The following is an 18,430-nucleotide window of genomic DNA, read 5'->3' as shown; positions in this document are numbered from 1 at the left end:
CCACTGAAAAGTAATGGGTTTGACACATTGAGAACTTGGACTACGACATGCGTTCAGATGCGTTTATTGTACTTCACAACAAGACAAGGAAAAAACGGCCCTGCAAGGCCAACTATATACACTCCGCCCGGCACACCTCTGTCCCTATTGGAGGGTTTGAATTTCCCGCCAAGGGTGCTATTGGTGGATTCTAGGTAGACTAGGATCCTAGGTCCCCTTTGTGTTTGGGGACCAAGCTCCTGCTTATCCGCGGACCTCTGGTGGCGATCCGCGTACATAACACAAACACAAACTGTGGTCACATTTTAAAAGCAGATTTGAGTGCAGTACTTCTTGTTGTCCTTTACAATCTTGCATTCTCCAGGCCTGATGACTTCATTATAACGATCTTGAACCCTGTGAATAGTTTCACTTAATAGGGTTATGCCAAATCCTATTTACTCAGCAAATTATTTGAATCTTGAAAAATCTTACTGTCCTCAAATTTATCATGTTTTAAACACTTATGTCAGGAGATTGAATGTTTAATTTATTTTCTACATCAATTTTTATTAGCATTAATGGAAGTCAAGTACTTTGAAGAGAATGATGTACACTGAATCTGGAAGCGGGAAGCCATGTGCTCATGACCTTTATATGACCATACATTCCTAAAATTAGAACTATTTATGTCTTCATTATGTACATTGGTTGTGGATTACTTGCAGATAACTGTTTTATTGTGAGAGTGCTTAATCTGCTACTCAGCCTCTCACAATATAGTTTAGGATCTGGTGGAAGGGCCACTTAAAATTCATACTTCGCAGTGGGAATCAATTGATTCCAGCTCCTGGCGTGACTACTTATATTAAACACGTTGATTCCAGCTCCTGGCGTGACTACTTATATTAAACATGTATATGTCTGCATACTTTGCATTGCAAAAAATTTTATAGGTGCACTTATAAGCTCATGAGCTATGTCTTATGTCCCCTTGATTTCAGTGCAATTTATGTTCAAGTACTTACGATGACAACTTTTGAATACTCTAAATCAAGGGACTGCTTCTGCTCTAACTACCTTCAATTTAAACATTTCTGGTGCCAATCATGTAATGTTTCTGTGGGTCTGTTATGTTGCCTGTACAGTCGGTTGATTATTATCTCACTAAGTGGTCCTGTTCTTTGTTTACATTGCTATATTGATAAGGTACAGATTATTGGTTTTATGGTTAGGTTCCTAAAACAGCACAATGCTTTTTCCTAAGATAAAATATACAAGCAAAAAACCTTTCCCTAACCATTTAGAGTGAAATTGACAAGGTAAATGGGAAAGGCTATATTGTCTAGAATGAATGAATTTCGCCTTGGGGAGAGGTACAAAAACATTGAGAATAAGTGCCAGAATTAAATTGACTAGGTAATTGGCAGAACAATTTTTAACAGCAAACATTCTGTCAAACTGAGGGTTCTCAGGTTTAGTCTCCTAGAAGTAATTTTGACTGTATTTAAGATTTCTACTACCAAAACCTTACTAGAGATTATTTCTCCTTACATCTATGTGAGCAAAGGGCTTGTCTAATTTAATCTTGGAAAATTTAAAATAAAAACTGACAGAATATCTCTTCACTGAATCTGTCACCAGTGAAGTTTCTGCTCCACCCAGGATTGTCACTAGAGTTGGCATCTGTCGCTTTAGCCACTGTTCAGGAAACAATACAATAATTAACACAATCTGGAAGCCAGGTGGCTCCATCTAGTCTTATCACAATGTAGGTTCCCACCCTCAGTAAAATGTTAAACAATGCCAGTGAATCCTAATGATGAAAGCTTCTCTCCCCAACCATACAAGCACCTAATGTAGGCAGATTAATCATCTCTAAAATGTGCTGGCTATTCGTAATCAGTCCTAGAGTGAATGTGGCACACTATTATTAACTGAAAAGAGTAAGCTCTGTTTTTAAGGTAGTTTATCTGGAAGTAATATTATCTACACAAGTATATTTTATTGCTAAATCTAGGAAGAAGTAAGGAGCCAACCCTAGATCATGCCATCTTGTTGAGGCACCTGGAGGAAGAAGTAGGTATCAGGTGATGCGCAATGAACTTGTTCAAATTATTTCTCATTAATTGGAATCAAAGGGTTGCTATTGAAAAACAGTTGTCATCAGTGTGGGACCTATTTTGCAAGGTCCCTCCAGGCACAGTTTTATCCCCCATACTTTTCAATCGCTATGTAAAGCCCTTGGGGCAAATCATTTGTTGCTTTGGTGTTGGTTGTAGACACATTGCAGTGATCAGCTCTGGTTTATTAAGTGATTTCAGCAAACTACAAGACAAGCTAGCAGGGCTGGAGCCCTGCTGATAAGCATGCAAGACACCACACCCAACACACGCACACTCCCAGTGATAGGCTATTTACATTCCAGTGCTTATCTATTGGTTAGTTCCTGGATCCAGGCAAGCTATTGTTCTAGAAAAGCAAGCTCAGTCCATTCTACAGCTAGAGGAAAGGCTTAGGCTCAGTACATAACACTGCACTTTAAAATCTTATAAGTACTGTCTAAAGAGATAATGGACTGTCAAGGGTTAATTCCTCACAGAGCCAGAGAGCCTTGAGTAACTGGCTGCTCCAAGAGATTTGATTGGTTAGCAGACTTGAGAGTTGAATGCTGAGAAGAAGGCAGTCTGAATTCAGCCCTGACTGAGAACAGTCTAATACTGACCGGGTCTGAGTTTAGCCTTGACAGAGAAGGGTTTAGTGCTGACCCTGAGTGAGAACAGACGGAGTATTGGAAGGGTTGGCAGGAGGAGTAGGTAGTTAGGTGAAGACTCCCATTCAGTCCAGAAAAGGGGATCTTCTAGTGAGAGAAGAATTTCCCTACCCAGTTAAAACAGGGAGATAGCTCTCAAGAGTGCAGATATCCCTTGTCTGGTATAGAAACTGCCTTTTAAAACCTGAGGAGTCAGTTAAAACTCAAGAAGAGTAATGGTGTATTTAGTGATGGAGTTTGGGTACTGTGTGTTTAGTGAAGCAGTTTGGGTACAGAGTATCCCTGCCATCTGGAAACCAAAAGAGCCAAATATGCTCAAGAAAGTATACTGGAGTGTTCGGGAAACACTGAAACAAAAGCCTGTCATTTTAAAGATTCTAAATCACTGTGAAAAGCTTTAAAAACTTTCAGTTGCTTGAAGCATATGAACTACAGTCTGTGCCTATATTGATTCACCTCAGAAATTTTACCCCTCATTTCACCTGACCTTTCCCCTCTACGTTGAATAAAATATTTTATTTTTGAATTTTAAAAAGCTTTGAGTGCCATTTCAGTGGTGTAAGTTAAAGGGGTTGTAATGTATCCATCTCCGACCACGTGTGCGGCTAGGTCGCCACACAGTCATGCGAAGCGGCCAAGCTTCGCTCTCAGGAACAATAGGCCAAGTGGATCCTAGCCCACACCAATAGGAGGGCTAGGCTCCTGGCCGAGAGCCCATGGAACTCTCGGCCACTATAATGACCAATCACTTGTGTGTGGGTGTGTTTTGGGTGTGGGATTGTTGCACATATAAACCAGCCTGCGAGCCAGTTAAGGTTGTCTTGTTCTGAGCTGAAATAAAGTACGAGAGCTGAAATTGCTAGTAAGTCTCAGTACTTTTCACTGGCGATGAAGGTGGGATCCTAGCCCCCATGAACAACAACCCGGACGAAGATTCGAGCATCACATCGAGCCCCAGCACTGAGACTGCCGCACGCCGGTCCGCATCGTGTCCTGGTTCTCTGGTAGCCGCTCACCGCACCGCACCTCGCTCCACACCTCGCCCTGCTGACCCCGAGAGCAGCAGCGCTTCATGCCTCGCTCCAGCCACCGCCGCCTCCATTCCTGAGCTACCCCCACCACGTGGAAGCAGTACGATGGCTACATCCCAGGAAAGCATCGCCGCCTTCGACATCTCCCGCCCCGCACAGTGGGAGACCTGGCTCAAGATCCTGGAGAGCTACTTCGACTGCCATGACATCGTAGACCTGGGTAAGAAGAAGGCCCACCTCCTCTGGTCCTGTGGCACAGACACCGTCTTGCTGTTCAAGGACCTAATTGCGCCTAAGCAGACTAAGGACGAGTCCTATGTGGTGCTGGTGAAAGCGCTGTCTGACCATCTTTCACCAAAGCCCACAAAGTTTGCTGAGTGCATGGACTTCTTTGTGTGGGTCCAGGGGCCTAACAAGCAAGCTTACGAGTTCTTGGCCGGGCTCCGATGGACGGCCACCAGGTGCTCGTTTCCCGACCTGGTGGACGCTTTGCTAAACCAGTTCCTCTTGGGTCTCTGGGAACCCAAGCTTTGGAGGAAACTGGTTAGCCAGGGCGACCTGGACCTAGATAAGGCACTCCGGGAGGCCGCGGCTTACAAAAAGGTGCATCAAGACCGCCGCGTGCGGGCGGTCCATCACACTTAAGCAGCCCTTGAGTCGGACGACTCAGAAGACGAGGAAGTGCGCCAGGTATGCCACCGTTCATCCCAACAGCAGCATCGCTCAGGGGGACCGTCCTCGGCCAAAGCCTCCTCCATCATCTTCCTGCACCAGCTGCAGAGAGGCGCATGAACGCCGGGTTTGCCACTTCAAGGACGCCATCTGCCTCTCCTGCAACAAGCCGGGCCATCTGGCCCGGATCTGCCACTTCCGGAGACAGCCCCAGAAGACTTCGGCCCACCAGACAGTATCAGATGCACACACCGACCTTCATACCCTCTCTGCCCACCACCAGCAGCACCAGGTATGTAACTTGCCCCCCGATAGCCCAAATAAGGTACACGTAATGGTGTTAATTGAGGGATCCCCTTGCAGTATGGAAATTGACTCTGGCTCTTCCTATTCCATATTTTCCGAGGAAACACCGTGCTCTGCGAAAGCCACAGGGGTTTACGTTACAGGACTTTAACAAGAACCCTGTGGTGGTTCGGGGCTGGGGCAAGTTTACAGTGCAGTTTCGGGACTTCTGTGAACAATTGGACTTGCTGGTGGTGGTGGGGAGGCTCTCCAGTCTGCTGGGACTTTCATGGTTTGGGCCCCTGGGATTGACGATCACGGGGGTGAATCAGCTCCGGGCTGAGGAATTTATGGCTGTGTGCAATGAGTTCCCCAGGGTTTTTGATGGCACACTCGGCCGATTCACCAGGGCCCCCATCTCCATCGACCTTGATCCGGCTATCCGCCCCATCCGGGTTAAGGCCAGACACCCCCCTATCGCTATGCAGCCGAGGATCGAGGCGGAGCTCAATTAGTTGGTGGAACAGGGGGTGCTGGAGCCAGTCGCTTCGGTCTGGTGGGAGACCCCGTTGGTAACCCCAGTTAAACCCAACGGGGAAGTGCGCATTTGCGCAGACTATAAGTGCACGTTAAACAAGGCATTGCCCCCTCAGACGGAAGAAAGAGTCAGACAATCAAGGTTGGATGAAATAAGGTCACTTTATTAACACATTAAAGTAACGGCAAGGGCAAACATGAAACAGCGGCTCGGTCAAGGCCTGGTGTTGCTTTGACCCCATCCTTAACCGTATAAAAGGCAAGACACCAAGGCCCCGGGTTGGAGTCAACCGTAAGTCGCTTGCAACCCCAGCCAAGCCAATAATTGGGATGTGCATTCAGGAGCCCTCAAACACCACCGCACGTCCAGCGCTGAGTCTCCATTGTGGCCATCCCCATAGGCAGTCTGCAAGCCTCATCACTGGCCAAACGGCTGCAGGGTTGATCCCGCAGACCCCTCTACCCCCCCCACGGGGTTATTGATTGGTGCTTACATAGCCACTGAACTTTATTTAAACCTAATTCTGCCGATATGGCCAGACACGTATGCCGCAGATGTGCCCAGACCCTGACAAAGCCCCCACCACCAACTCTGCCTCGACTGGGGCCCCACTGCCGCTGCCACTGTGGTGGGTGCTGAGAGCCTGACCGCTGATGCAGTCACCAAATCAGTCCGACTTTCCCCAGGATCTAAGGTGCCGACACGTTGAGGCAGCTGCTCCAAGCAGCCCTGCCGCCACGTGTCCCAATGTGACCTTGTTGAGTGGGCCGCCAATGCAGCTCCAACACAACTGCAAGAGGGCCAGCCACAGCAGCCAAGCTCCCTAATGCGGCTCAAGCCGCGCTACTAAACGCCTTGTCGCTGACGTCGGCGCCCGACCACCAAGCCTGCCATCTAACGCGGCTGCCGAATTTACAATAGCCTCAACGCAGCCGCTGCCTCTGCTATGGTGTCACGGTGGCTGCTGCCTGAATGCTATCGCCGTCACTAAAAGCAGACGCCGACCGTCCTGCACCGACACGGGCCCGCATACTGCTGTGGCTGCTAATGCAGCCACCCATGGTGCTGGTCCCACAGAATCACCCGCCGCTGAGGGAGACAGGCCCTGAAAAGGTAGGCCAAGATCTTCCCTCTGTGCTCAAAGGTCTAACCCCACCGAGCATGAGGCGAGCAACTGACAGGGGTGGAGCAGAGCCAGGCTTTAATAACCGCGCTGGCTCTGCTCCCCCTTTCGGAGTTGAGGCTGCACCGCAGCTTTTCCTCCATTCCTCCTCACGAGGAGGCAAACGTAGCCCCCAGGAGGCATGCCGTGGGCTGTCTCCTGTGGGGCTGGACTCCAGGACCATGCGTACCCAGTACCGGTGGTCATCCACGTGCTCACAGCTCTGGCGGGAGTCCGGGTTTTTGGAAAGATAGATCTGGCTCAGGGATACCAGCAACTCCCTGTGGATGCCGAAACTGCCGAGGCCCAAATGATTGCCATGCACAAGGGGGCTTTTAAAGTTCATTGCCTCCAGTTTGGGGTATCAGTTGCGCCGGGCATCTTTCAATCTTTTATGGACAATTTGTTAAAAGGGAACTCAGAGGTGCAGCCATTTCTAGACGACGTGCTCATCGTTGCCCCGGACAATTCGACCTTTGCCGCCCAGCTGCGGACTGTGCTCCAGCGTTTCGACACAGCCGGCCTGAAGGTCAAGCGTGAAAACCGCCTGCTCGGGGTTCCCAAGGTGGAGTTCTTGGGGTTCGCCGTGGACACCCAGGGTATCCACCCCATGGAAGAAAAGACCAAGGCCATCACGCTGGCTCCCCCGCCCATGTCCAAGACGGAGTTACAGGCTTTCCTGGGCCTGTTAAATTTTTATCATTCATTCCTGCCCCTGAAGGTGGCCGTGGCAGAGCCCCTACACCGCCTGCTGGACAAGAATGCCCCTTGTGTCTGGGGGCCAACGCACACCACCGCTTTCCAGGCTGTGAAGGACCTCCTGGTTTCTAACTCAGTCCTCTCTCATTTCAATGAAGCTTTGCCGGTGGACCTTGCATGCGATGCCTCTCCTTACGGGGTCGGGGCGGTCCTTGGCCACCAGTTACCGAATGGCCGGGAGGTCCCAATAGTTTATTATTCTCGCACCTTGTCATCTGCGGAGCGCAACTATGCGCAGATTGACAAGGAGGCACTTGCTATAGTGGTGAGGGTGAAGAAATTTCACCATTACCTGTATGGTTGGCCATTCACGATCCTGACGGACCATAAACCACTGCTCAGCCTACTGGCCCCCAACTGCCAAACCCCGCAGATGACGTCTCCCCGGATGCTCCGGTGGTCTGTTTTTTTGGCAGGATACTCCTATGTGCTTGTCCATCGGCCCGGGAAAGTGATGGGGCATGCTGACGATTTGAGCCGTCTTCCGCTGCTGTCTACAGATCCGGACCCAGCACTAGCTCATCAGGTCGCACTTCTGGAGGCTCTTCCCAATCAACCAGTGCTCGTTCGGGAAGTGGCGCGTTGCACAGCTAAAGACCCGGTCCTTTACCGCATCTTGGACTGGGTGAGAAGGGGGTGGCCTATGGCCCCAGGGGGGGCGGACTTCATGACGTTTGCATCCCACAAGGATGAGCTGTCGGCCCACAAAGGCTGCTTGATGTGGGGTGGCAAGGTGGTGATCCCAACCCCTTTAAGGGAACGAGTCCTCACGGTACTCCACGAGATGCATCCAGGGGTGGTCCGGATGAAAGCCTTGGCCAGAAGTTACATCTGGTAGCCAGGGTTGGATTTGGACATCAAGGACCAGGTTGAGAGATGTCTGCCCTGCCAAGAATCCCAAACCGAGTGTCCCCGGGCTCCTGCTAGGGCCTGGGAGTCCTCACACAAGCCCTGGTCTCGGCTCCACTTGGACTTTGAGGGGCCATTCCAGAGTCAACTATTCTTTATACTCGTGGATGCGTACAGCAAGTGGCTCGAGGTCATTCCAGTACCGTCCACTTCCTCGAGAGCAGCCACCCAGGCCATGTGTCACATCTTCAGTGCCCAGGGTATTCCCGACACCCTGGTCACCGATAATGGCATGGCATTCACCTCTAGTGAATTCCAGGACTTCACCCGCTACTATGGAATTCGCCACGTCAGATCGGCCCCATTCCACCCAGCGACCAACGGTGAAGCCGAACGCATGGTTCAGATGACCAAGGATGCACTCTGCTGCTTGGATAGTAAGGACAGGGACTACAAGTTGGCAGCATTCCAATTTGGCCAGAGAACGACGCCCCACACCACGACGGGACACAGCCCAGCAGAGCTCCTCTTGGGCCGGCGCCTGATGACCAGGCTGGATCGCCTTCATCCTGATCAAGCCCTGGAAAAAGAACCGGCCACGGAGTAACCCGTGGCGCCCCGAGGGTTCTTCCCCAAGGACCCGGTCTACGCCTGGAACTATGTGCGAGGGCCACCATGGATCCCAGCCAGGGTGGTGAGAGTCCGGGGACCCAGATCGTAGGAGGTCTCCAGCAAGGACGGACAGATACTACACTGCCACATCGACAGCTGCGGCGGCGGGTTCTGCCATATGAGCTAGAGGACCTCGAGGACCCCGACACCCCGGAAGCTGCAGCTCCAACTCAACTGCCGGACGCCCTGGACTGGCCTGAGGAGGCGCCCGGCCTATCTTCCTTCAATCCTCTTGGAGACAGCACGGCCATGCCCGAAGAAGCAGCGCTACCCGCAACACAGCCACCAACACCGACCAGCTACCCGCAACACAGCCACCAACACCGACCAGCTCTCAATCGAGTGCAACAGTGTCACCTTCTGCCCCGTTTCCCGCACCTCGCCGCTCAACAAGAACACGTAAAGCACCCTCCTATTTGCAGGACTTTGTGTGTGGGTGTCTTTTGGACCAAGGGGGGAGGGATGTAATGTATCCTTCTCTGACCGTGTGCGTGGCTAGGTCGTCACGTGGTCATGCAAAGCAGCCGAGCTTCGCTCTCAGGAACAATGGGCCAAGCAGATCTTAGCCCACACCAATAGGAGGGCTAGGCTCCCGGCTGAGAGCCCATGGAACTCTCGGCCACTATAATGACCAATCACTTGTGTGTGGGTGTGTTTTGGGTGTGGGATTGTTGCACATATAAACCGGCCTGCAAGCCGGTTAAGGTTGTCTTGTTCTGAGCTGAAATAAAGTATAAGAGCTGAAATCGCTAGTAAGTCTCAGTACTTTTCAGGGGTGAACTCATCCCTTCCCACAGGTTCCAGGGCTGAGCCAGCAGCAAAATACCATACTGTGACAGGGCAGGACAGCCATGGTTCTTCAGAAAGGAAGAAAATAGATTAAAAGGCCTGCTCAGTCAGAAAGAGAGAAAAATGGAGGGAAACTTTTGCCTCTGAAGGAGAGAAGTGGGCGAGGTGATCATATTGTGATACAGAATAGCCTGAGGGAGTGGGTGGGTGGCAGCAACATAATCTGTGGTCACAGTGGTCACAGCTAGCAATGATGAAGGCTGTGCGCCTCAAGGGCATTGTCTACCTGCCACACATACTTCACCTGGTGGTGAAGGATGCTCTGGGGTTGGGGAGCACTGTCAGGGCCACCTGGGATGCTGCCACACTTGAGATGCTGGCCTTGCTGGAGACCTGCCAGCGCCTGGCTGCCCACTTTTCATGCAGAATCAGTTCTGCCGGTCTGCAGTGTGAGAGGCAGGGTGAGGGGGCTGAGCCTGAACATTGGCTTATCCTGGACTTACCCACCCACTGGAGCTCTACCTATGCCATGATTGTGTACTCAATGGAGCAGAAGAGTGCGGTGCAGGATGTCATCTCCTCCATGACCATCCTGCATGGGGAAGGGGTGCTCAGCATCAGCTCCAATGACTAGCTGAACCCCTCCAAAATGGTGCATGTCCTCAAGCCCTTCTAGAACACCATTGATGTGCTCTGTGCCCGTACAGCCAGCCTGGGGCAAGTCATCTCCTTGATTCAAGGGCTGGACCAAGGGCTGGCCTCAGCACTGTCACCAGTCCTCAAGAGGATGGCTGTTCTTCCATGTTTCAGTTCCTTGGCAGAGAGGCTGCAGGTGGGCATCATCACCAGGTTGCATCCTTTCTGCAATGAATGGGACAATGGGCAAATAAAATGCAAGTCTGTGGTCAGGCAGGCAAAAAGGGAATATGAGGAGCATATAGCAAAAAACGTAAAAACCAACAATAAAACTTTCTTCAAATACATTAGAAGCAGGAAACCAGCCAGGGAGGCAGTGGGGCCCTTGGATGACCAAGGGGTAAAAGGAGTACTGAAGGATGATAGGGAAATGGCTGAGGAGCTAAATGCATTTTTTGCCTCTGTCTTCACTGTGGAAGATGAGAAGTGCTTGCCCACTCCAGAACCGCTGATTTCGGGAGGGGTGAAAGACCTGAGTCAGATTGTGGTGACAAGACAGGACTGATGGACAACTTAAAGGGTGCGTTCAGCGGGGCGTTTCTGCCGGCATAAACTGCACTGGTTCCGCTTAATCTTTGTATTCTTAAGTTCTGCCACTATATCCAGTATCAATGCTGGTGAACCCGTTTGGGGAGGGTTTAGACGGTAGGCATTGTTTATCACAGGCCCTGGAAGCTGTATAATTCCCTCTAGCCACTTGTTTAAAATGGCAGTAAGGTCCTTGTTTAAATCAAAGTTCAGGTAAATTCCACGAAATTTTACTTTGGTTTCCCGTGATTTAATTTCTAACAACATTAGCTTACTTTTCACCCATCCTTCAAAAGTTTTCAATTCAGCTATTTCTTTAGAGTCCTTTTGCATGCCAGTAACTGCTGTTTCCGCCTTTGCCTGTGCGTCCAATAACTTTTTGTTAACTTCATCCAATTTATTAATAATAGGAGTTATGCTATTTCTTCTCTTTTAAGTCTGTAAGGATCTCCTGTAAATGCTTTTTAGTTAATGAGTCTTCTCTTTTCCTTTTACTTGCCCGGGCTTTTTCTTCCTCCCTTTCCAATGGGGGGGAGAGTCTCCATCGGAAGAGTCTTGGTTTTCTTGCGGTGCTCTAGGCATCAGTTTGGAGGGGTTCTTGCCTCCTTTTGGTCTCCTGGTTTTCCCATAGTTTTGGTAGGGCTATAATATTTGAATTGTAGTCTGTTTTTTAAATTTTAATTCTTTTGTAGGATCTTGATGCGGAGGCAGTGTCAGATGCGACTGTGCAGCTCTGCTGTCGATCCGCCCCCCTATTGGAAGTCTTTTGTCATGTCTGCCTTTCTGTCATTGCATCACTAATCACTTTAAATGGAACACTCTGAATTCCACTGGTCTGGTGGGGCTGGGTTGCCTCCCAAGCTGTTGTGGCGTAACTTCAGGGAGCCCCTGTTGAAACTCTGGGGATGTCTGTCTTTCTGTCCTTCAGAACTGGCCTTTGGAGACTTGAGGGGCCTGCAAACATAGGGGGGATGCTTGCCTTGCTTCCAGTGACTGGCTGGGGGAGGGGGTGCCTGCCAAGGTGAAGTTTTCCTGTGAGTTTGGTGTCACTGGATTGTGCCTGAGCCTGTAACTGTAACTGCAGCTGTCTTTTCCAGAGACAGCACTGGGGAAACCTTTTTGAGGGTCTGTAACCAGGACCACAGAAATGTAATCTGCCCCCAACTTGGAGAGATTGTAGAACAGTGGGTGGCAGGGTGAGGTTCCCTGTGCATTTGGTGTGTGTAGCTTACAGGGGGTCCATTCTATGCACTTTTGAACCTGTGCCTGACCGTTCTCCCCAGAAGCACTTTTCTGGTTTGACCTTAGTTCTGCTGGGTTTGCAGTGCCACAGTGGCACTGGTTCTACTGGGCACATTGTACTGGTTCTGCTGGGCTTGCAAAAATGCCCTCTACCTTCAGTTTTTTACTGAGAGATTCTCTGGTTTGACCGTAGTCCATTGGAAACAATGGAGGATGGGGAACCTTCTTGGGAGACCGTAACTCAGACCCTGTACACCCAATCCTCACCAAACTTGGTGGGCAGGTAGAGGAGAGACAGCTGGAGATCTGGTGTATGTTTGGTGTCTCTAGCTTGCACAGGATCTATTCTATGCATTCTTGAACCTCCCAAACCATTTCCTGTCATTTACCCAGAAATCACTTTCCTGGGGGCACCTTCTTTGGAGGGGGCCATAACTCAGACCCTGTAAACCCAGCCTTCACCAACTATTGGTCAACTTGCTATCAAGTGACTTGCATGACTCACCCGTGCCCAGCTGCTTGCTACTGTTCAACAGCAGCCATCCCACAAAAGCCAGTGTGATGTATTAGTTAGCATTTCAGACTCGGATCTAGGAGATCCAGGCTTGAATCTCCACTCTGATGTGGAAGCTCATTTGGTGACATTGGGACAGTTTCACACTTTCAGCCTAACTTACGTCACAGTGCTATGAGTATACAATGGAAGAGAGGAGAATGCTGTAAGATGCTTTGGGTCTCCAATGTGGAGAAAGGTGGGGTATACATGAAATAAATAATACAGCTGAAGAAGGGGAGTAGATAAAAGGAAGGTTGGTGGGTGGGTAGGTGGGAGAACAAAGCAGGGAAAGGTGAGGATATGGGGACTACGTAAAGAGAAAGTAGTGTGGGAAGTGGGTATAGAGGAAAGTGAGGTACTCCCACAAGTCCTTGCAGGTTCCCCTCCCAATAGCCCTATCAGTCCCCCCTACCTCACATCTATTGTGGGGATGGGAAGAGAAAGGCGACTGTAAGCCTCTCTGAGTCACCTTTGGGTATAAATCCAATCTCTTCTTCTTCACACAACTGGGCCTGGCTTAGCTGCCACTGTGCAATTGAGGCAGAGTTTTCCATGGGAGTGGCTGCCATGGGGAGGGAAGGAAGGAAAACTGAAGATGGGGGCAGATAAAGGTAGGTTTCTGATGTCTGAGAAGGAGAAAAGGAAGCAGGAAAAGGGGAGAGGCTATGGGGGCTGCTATGGAAGGTAAAGAGGAAATAGCGAGGGAGGGGAAAATAAGATGATCCCTGTAAGTCCTTGCAGGTTCTCACTTTATCCGTGTATTTATATAACCAGTAAAATAAAATCACATTTATAAATATATAAAATAGCTTCTGTTGCAGGACTGTGGCCATAGTGTTGTCCGTTCTGATGGCCTGTTAAGACAGGATGAGAGTAAGGGCAAAATTTATATTGGAGATGATGACAGTGGCTGTTCTATGACTGAATAAATTAAATCACGGAGGGGAAAATCGTGCTGTTGTTTTCTTAGATGGCTTCCATAACAGATGCCAGATATGGACCCAAGGATGCTTCCGACCAGAACTTTGACTATATGTTCAAACTCCTGATCATTGGCAACAGCAGCGTGGGCAAGACATCCTTCCTCTTTAGATATGCTGATGACACTTTCACACCAGCCTTTGTCAGTACAGTGGGAATTGACTTCAAAGTAAAAACCGTTTACAGGAATGACAAGAGAGTGAAACTACAGATTTGGGTAAGTACCAGTGATTCCAAAATCATTACACTTGTACAAAAATATAGTGGGAGGTAGCAGACTTAATGATCCTGGACCACTGTATGCTTATTGTTCATTTGTTTGTTTGCATTTTATTTAAACAGACTGCCTTTTAACACACAATTACTGAGCCTTTAGCTATTGAGCATTTTTGTTGCTTATTTATGTTTTGTAGTTAATGTTGTTTGGAAATAGCTGTCCCCATCATAGGAGGGGGCTTGAAACCTCCCCACATTTTGTAATTGCCCCCTCCCCCGCTTAGGACAGCCAGTTTATGATTGGTTCCACATCCCATGGCAGTCATTTTGTGGTTTTATCCACTACCATTCTTCAAAAATTCCAAAAGCTTCCACAAATTTGTGGACCCTTGCTACAGAACAGTAGATGACCATTTGTACTATATCCTATATAGTGCTTGGGGGGGGGTCAACAGTGGGAGGGCTTCTAATGTCCTGGCCCCACTGCTGGACCTCCTGATGGCACTGGTATTTCTGGCCACTGTGTGACACAGAGTGTTGGACTGGATGGGCCTTTGGCCTGATCCAACATTGGCGTCTCTTATGTTCTTATGTTCTTATGAAAGATTAGATATATTTAAATAATGTCCATAAATGCTGACTCTTTAAAGAAAGCTGTAAGGGAAGGCATTCTTCTTCTTTTAAGGCAACCTGGTCCTGATGGTGGTGAAGAATTTTATTCTATATGCGGTGCAGAAGCACCTTCTGTAGTAGTAAGAATATTGCTCTGCTTGCAAAAATGGTCGTAAGATATTGGAGTGTGGTTTTATTGTGCCATCAATTAAGACTCTTCAGTATTGTATTCATAAATGGTGCTGTGGCAATCCTCAAGGGAAAAGGGTGAGAGTGTTAATTCACCACTGGAATATTTTTCATTAGTGAAACTACATTATTCATCATTTTGAACACTGAAACTAACAAATAAGTGTTTTTCAACAGGCTACAGTGTTAGTAACCAAAAATGTTTAAACATAATGTTAACATTATATTTTAACATGATGTTTCCTCAACAGTTTAGTAACCGAAGTTACCAATAGCATTTGGGTTTCCTACCTATTGCATTTTAAAATGTTGCCCAGATACCATTGCATGTTAAGATCTCCCCCCACCCCACCCCCGGCAACTGCAGCTGAAGATTTCAGAAAACAGAAGCTGTGCTGGAAACAAATTCAAGACAGATTTGTATATTCTGAAAGGTAATAAAAATAATAATCACCAAACAGTAATTCTAAGGAGGTATGAATATTATAGACATTATTTATTTGTGTTTTTAACCTAGGCAGCATTAAAGTGCTTATATGAAACATTATTTATAAATAAGAGGTTCATGCAAGTGCCTAGCAACCCTAGGATGAAGTCAGTGTGTGAATTTATTTCTTCAGGGTGTTGCATGTGTTTCACAAATCTAAATCAAAAAGGTAACTCAAAAGCCACAAAATAGATATTTTTAAAAACTTACTTTATTTTTAAATGAATTTAAAAAACCTTTTTGATTAAACACTCAGAACTATATACCCATTCAGTTCTTAAACCAATGGAAACGAAGGAAAAAGACTGTCCTTCTCTTTCCATCGCAAAGCAAACAAACAAAAAATTACAGGAGGCACTGCAATGCCGTTTTATTTGACAGGGCTTTTAAATGGGGTCTAAATTGCAGGTATCTTTTGGACAGAGGGGGTATCTGGGGTTTTAATCTATTGGTTTTAAATTGTAATACTGTGGCATGTAAGCCAATTTGAGCTACAAGGAAAGGAGAGATGCAGAATATTCAAAGTCAGCTAAGACAGGAGAGGGGTACAGTGGAGGAGAAGTTTTTATTTCCCTATGCTAGGCTATTTTGTGTGATTCCAAGTCCTGTTTGGGATGCAGAAGACACATGTCTTACTGATGACTGTACAGACCACACATGGTAACACATGCCATACCAAAAGCTGTACCTGAGGGTTTGAGGACCCTTGGTAGCAGTGTGGACAACAGGGGGCTGCAAAACAGTAGAAAATCTGTAAAAGTAACAGATCTCTTTGTATGTGAGTAGAACTGCATTCTGCTCATGGATCTAACACATTCAGTCTTTGCATCTAACTCTTTCTAAACTGACTATTTCAGTTTAGCTCATGAGATCAGGTTATCAATTTTTAAAGTGTTTCTTAAGCACGACTTTTAGAAGTACCTTGTGGCACTCTTTCTAACATTTGCCTTTTTAAAAGCTTTTTTAGCTAACCTTTGCAACTGTAGGCAGGGCGCAAAGAACCATGAAACAAGTTTTATGAGTCCAAGAGCGTGTTAGTCATTTTTCAGCATCACTCAGTAGCACTCCCTCCAACACACAGAAAATTGCTTTCAAAATGGAAGGGAATTTTGAAAGTGGTTTATGAAGTGGCATGAGGCAGGCGGGGGGGGGGTCAGCTGAAGAAGGAAAGAAAAAGTCAGGCTGTGCAAATGCCTTGTGTGCATGTGACCAATATGTTTAAGAAGCTAATTTATAATCTTCTTTTGTCTCGCAACCATAAGTCTTTTGACACCCGTTTTGAACTCTCAAAGATGTTAATTACTGATCAGCAGATAAAGGTGTTTTCTTATTACAAAAATCAAAAGGGTAACTTAGCAAAGCCTACAGCAGATTGCAACAGTCTTTCTGTACACTTGGGTTGCCTAGCAACCAAAAGAAAATGCTTTTAAAAAAATAAACAGAGGGAATCAGAATGAATCAATGGAAGTCAAGAAAGGGACAGTAATGCAAACGTCACACTGAGAAACAAAACTAGACCCTCCAGAGTTAGCAAGCCAGTATGGTGGAGTATGGTTGTAGTGTCAGACTAGGATCTGGGAGATGCAGGGTTGCATTTGCCCCCCCCCCCCCACACACACACACCATGGAAGCCTGCTGTTCCCAAGGGTTACTCTCTCTCTGAGTAACCTACCTCACAGTGTTGTTATGACGATAAAATGGAGGAAGATGTGAGTTGGTTCGGGTTCAAATGGGGGAGGAAGGTGGAGTATACAGGGGTCATTTCGTAGAAAAAGAGGTGCAGGACCTCATTAACATAACTCATTAGCATAACTTAGTTGCATATGCCACACCCCCTGACATTACCGGAAGTGTGTCAGAAGGCAACACCCACCGCTTAGGCTCCACTGGACTGTTTTGGATTGCTAGCTATTGCGGGGGGGGGGGCGCGGTGCAGATCTGCCCTCACAGAGGAAGGAGAGTTTATACCTGAAGGTGGGCTGGGGGGGGGGGCTCTGCAACTTACCTGGCTGCTTCTTGCTCCTCGTGGCCTGACTGAGGGCTGCTGGGAGCAGGGGGCGGGGCTTGTTGCATGTGCCCACCCCCTGGGTTCCTTACTCCCGGAGCTCCGCTCCTGTGCGCTCCCGCAGGAAATGACCCCTGGGAGTATATATACCTAAATAAATAAATGTGGTTGTTTAGTCTTGACATTAAGAAATATAGGCTCAGACATAGGGAAATAATCTTGTAAATATGAAGAGTTAGACATAGTATGTTAATCTGACCATGTTTTATACAACCAGAATGTAACCCACCTTAACTCAGATTCAGCATATAACTTATGTTGCTTTATGCCAAATAGATTTGTAAATATGTGGACAATGGTGGACCACATGAGCATCACCATCCAGCAGCACTGAATATGTAGAGTGCAATGTTCCCTCTAGGCTGTGGAGTCTTGTGAGCAAAAATTCTACTTTGTGAGCGACTAGCATTAAAGTTGTGAGCGAGCAATTTGGCTACTGCATAAATCAGTTTGCTCTGGAGCCCTCCTTCCTGAGCTGAGACAGAAATCTGTGAGCCGGAGACTAAAAAACTGTGAGCTAGCTCACACCAACTCAGCTTAGAGGGAACACTGGTAGAGTGCAAGAGCAGTTTCAGAAACGGAACTGATCTAGGTAAGGTTTTAATTGTAGAATCCTATACAGCAAATTCCCTGCAATTGTTTTGCTGATATCCTTAAATCTCAATGGTTCAAATTTAAGTACAGAAATCTATTTTATAGTCCTCTTGCATCTCTCAGGATATCACTGGACTAGTCTCACACTCTCAGCCTACCTCACAGGATTGCTGTGACGGTAAAATGGAGAAGAGAATGTTGTAAGCCACTTTGGGTCCCGATTGGAGAGAAAGGCAGGATATAAATGAAGTAAATATTAAATAATAACCATTGTTAATAAATTATCCCAGTGAGTGACATATTAGCACATTAAATATATTTTTCAGTCCAAAGCTTTGACACAGAACTGCAGGGGGAAGTGAGAGGAGGGGTTCAGTTCAGAAATCAAGGCATTGCTAGGGATTTCATTGAAATGGATGAATAGTCATGCTGCTGGGATACTTGGTGATCAGCCCCTTGTATTTCAGTTCCCGGTTATAGGGAAAACACAGTTCAGACAAATTACAATGATGATCTGACTCCAATGGTAAGAAGAGAAAGAAATTTTACTTACAAAAATAGAACCACATCTTACATGACACATTCGTGTAGGTACATATAACAATTAACTTCAAAAAGGTTAACTTGCTACAGCTCCAAGCCCCGGTAAGAGAGAGAAGAGAGGTCCTGTATAAGATGAAACAGAAGGCAATCAATGGCCATAGAGACTCAACATCTAACCAATGAGAGTGTAGGGCCAACTGCCAAGTGTACCA

The 18,430-nt window shown here is 47.5% G+C and overlaps 1 protein-coding gene across 1 annotated transcript in view; it reads left to right on the top strand.

Moving 5' to 3' along the window:
- The window catches only part of RAB3B (RAB3B, member RAS oncogene family), a 104,653-nt gene that overhangs the window by 11,701 nt on the left and 74,522 nt on the right, over positions 1-18,430 (top strand). Inside the window, exon 2 of the mRNA XM_015411972.1 lies at positions 13,502-13,729. Within this exon, the coding sequence (XP_015267458.1) occupies positions 13,502-13,729 (228 nt within the window). The remainder of the gene's footprint in view (positions 1-13,501; positions 13,730-18,430) is intronic.

The sequence above is a fragment of the Gekko japonicus genome, unplaced genomic scaffold (genome assembly GCF_001447785.1).
Source record: "Gekko japonicus isolate JY-2015 unplaced genomic scaffold, Gekko_japonicus_V1.1 scaffold664, whole genome shotgun sequence".
NCBI classification, from domain to species: domain Eukaryota; kingdom Metazoa; phylum Chordata; class Lepidosauria; order Squamata; family Gekkonidae; genus Gekko; species Gekko japonicus.
This window is presented reverse-complemented; position numbering and strand designations above follow the sequence as displayed.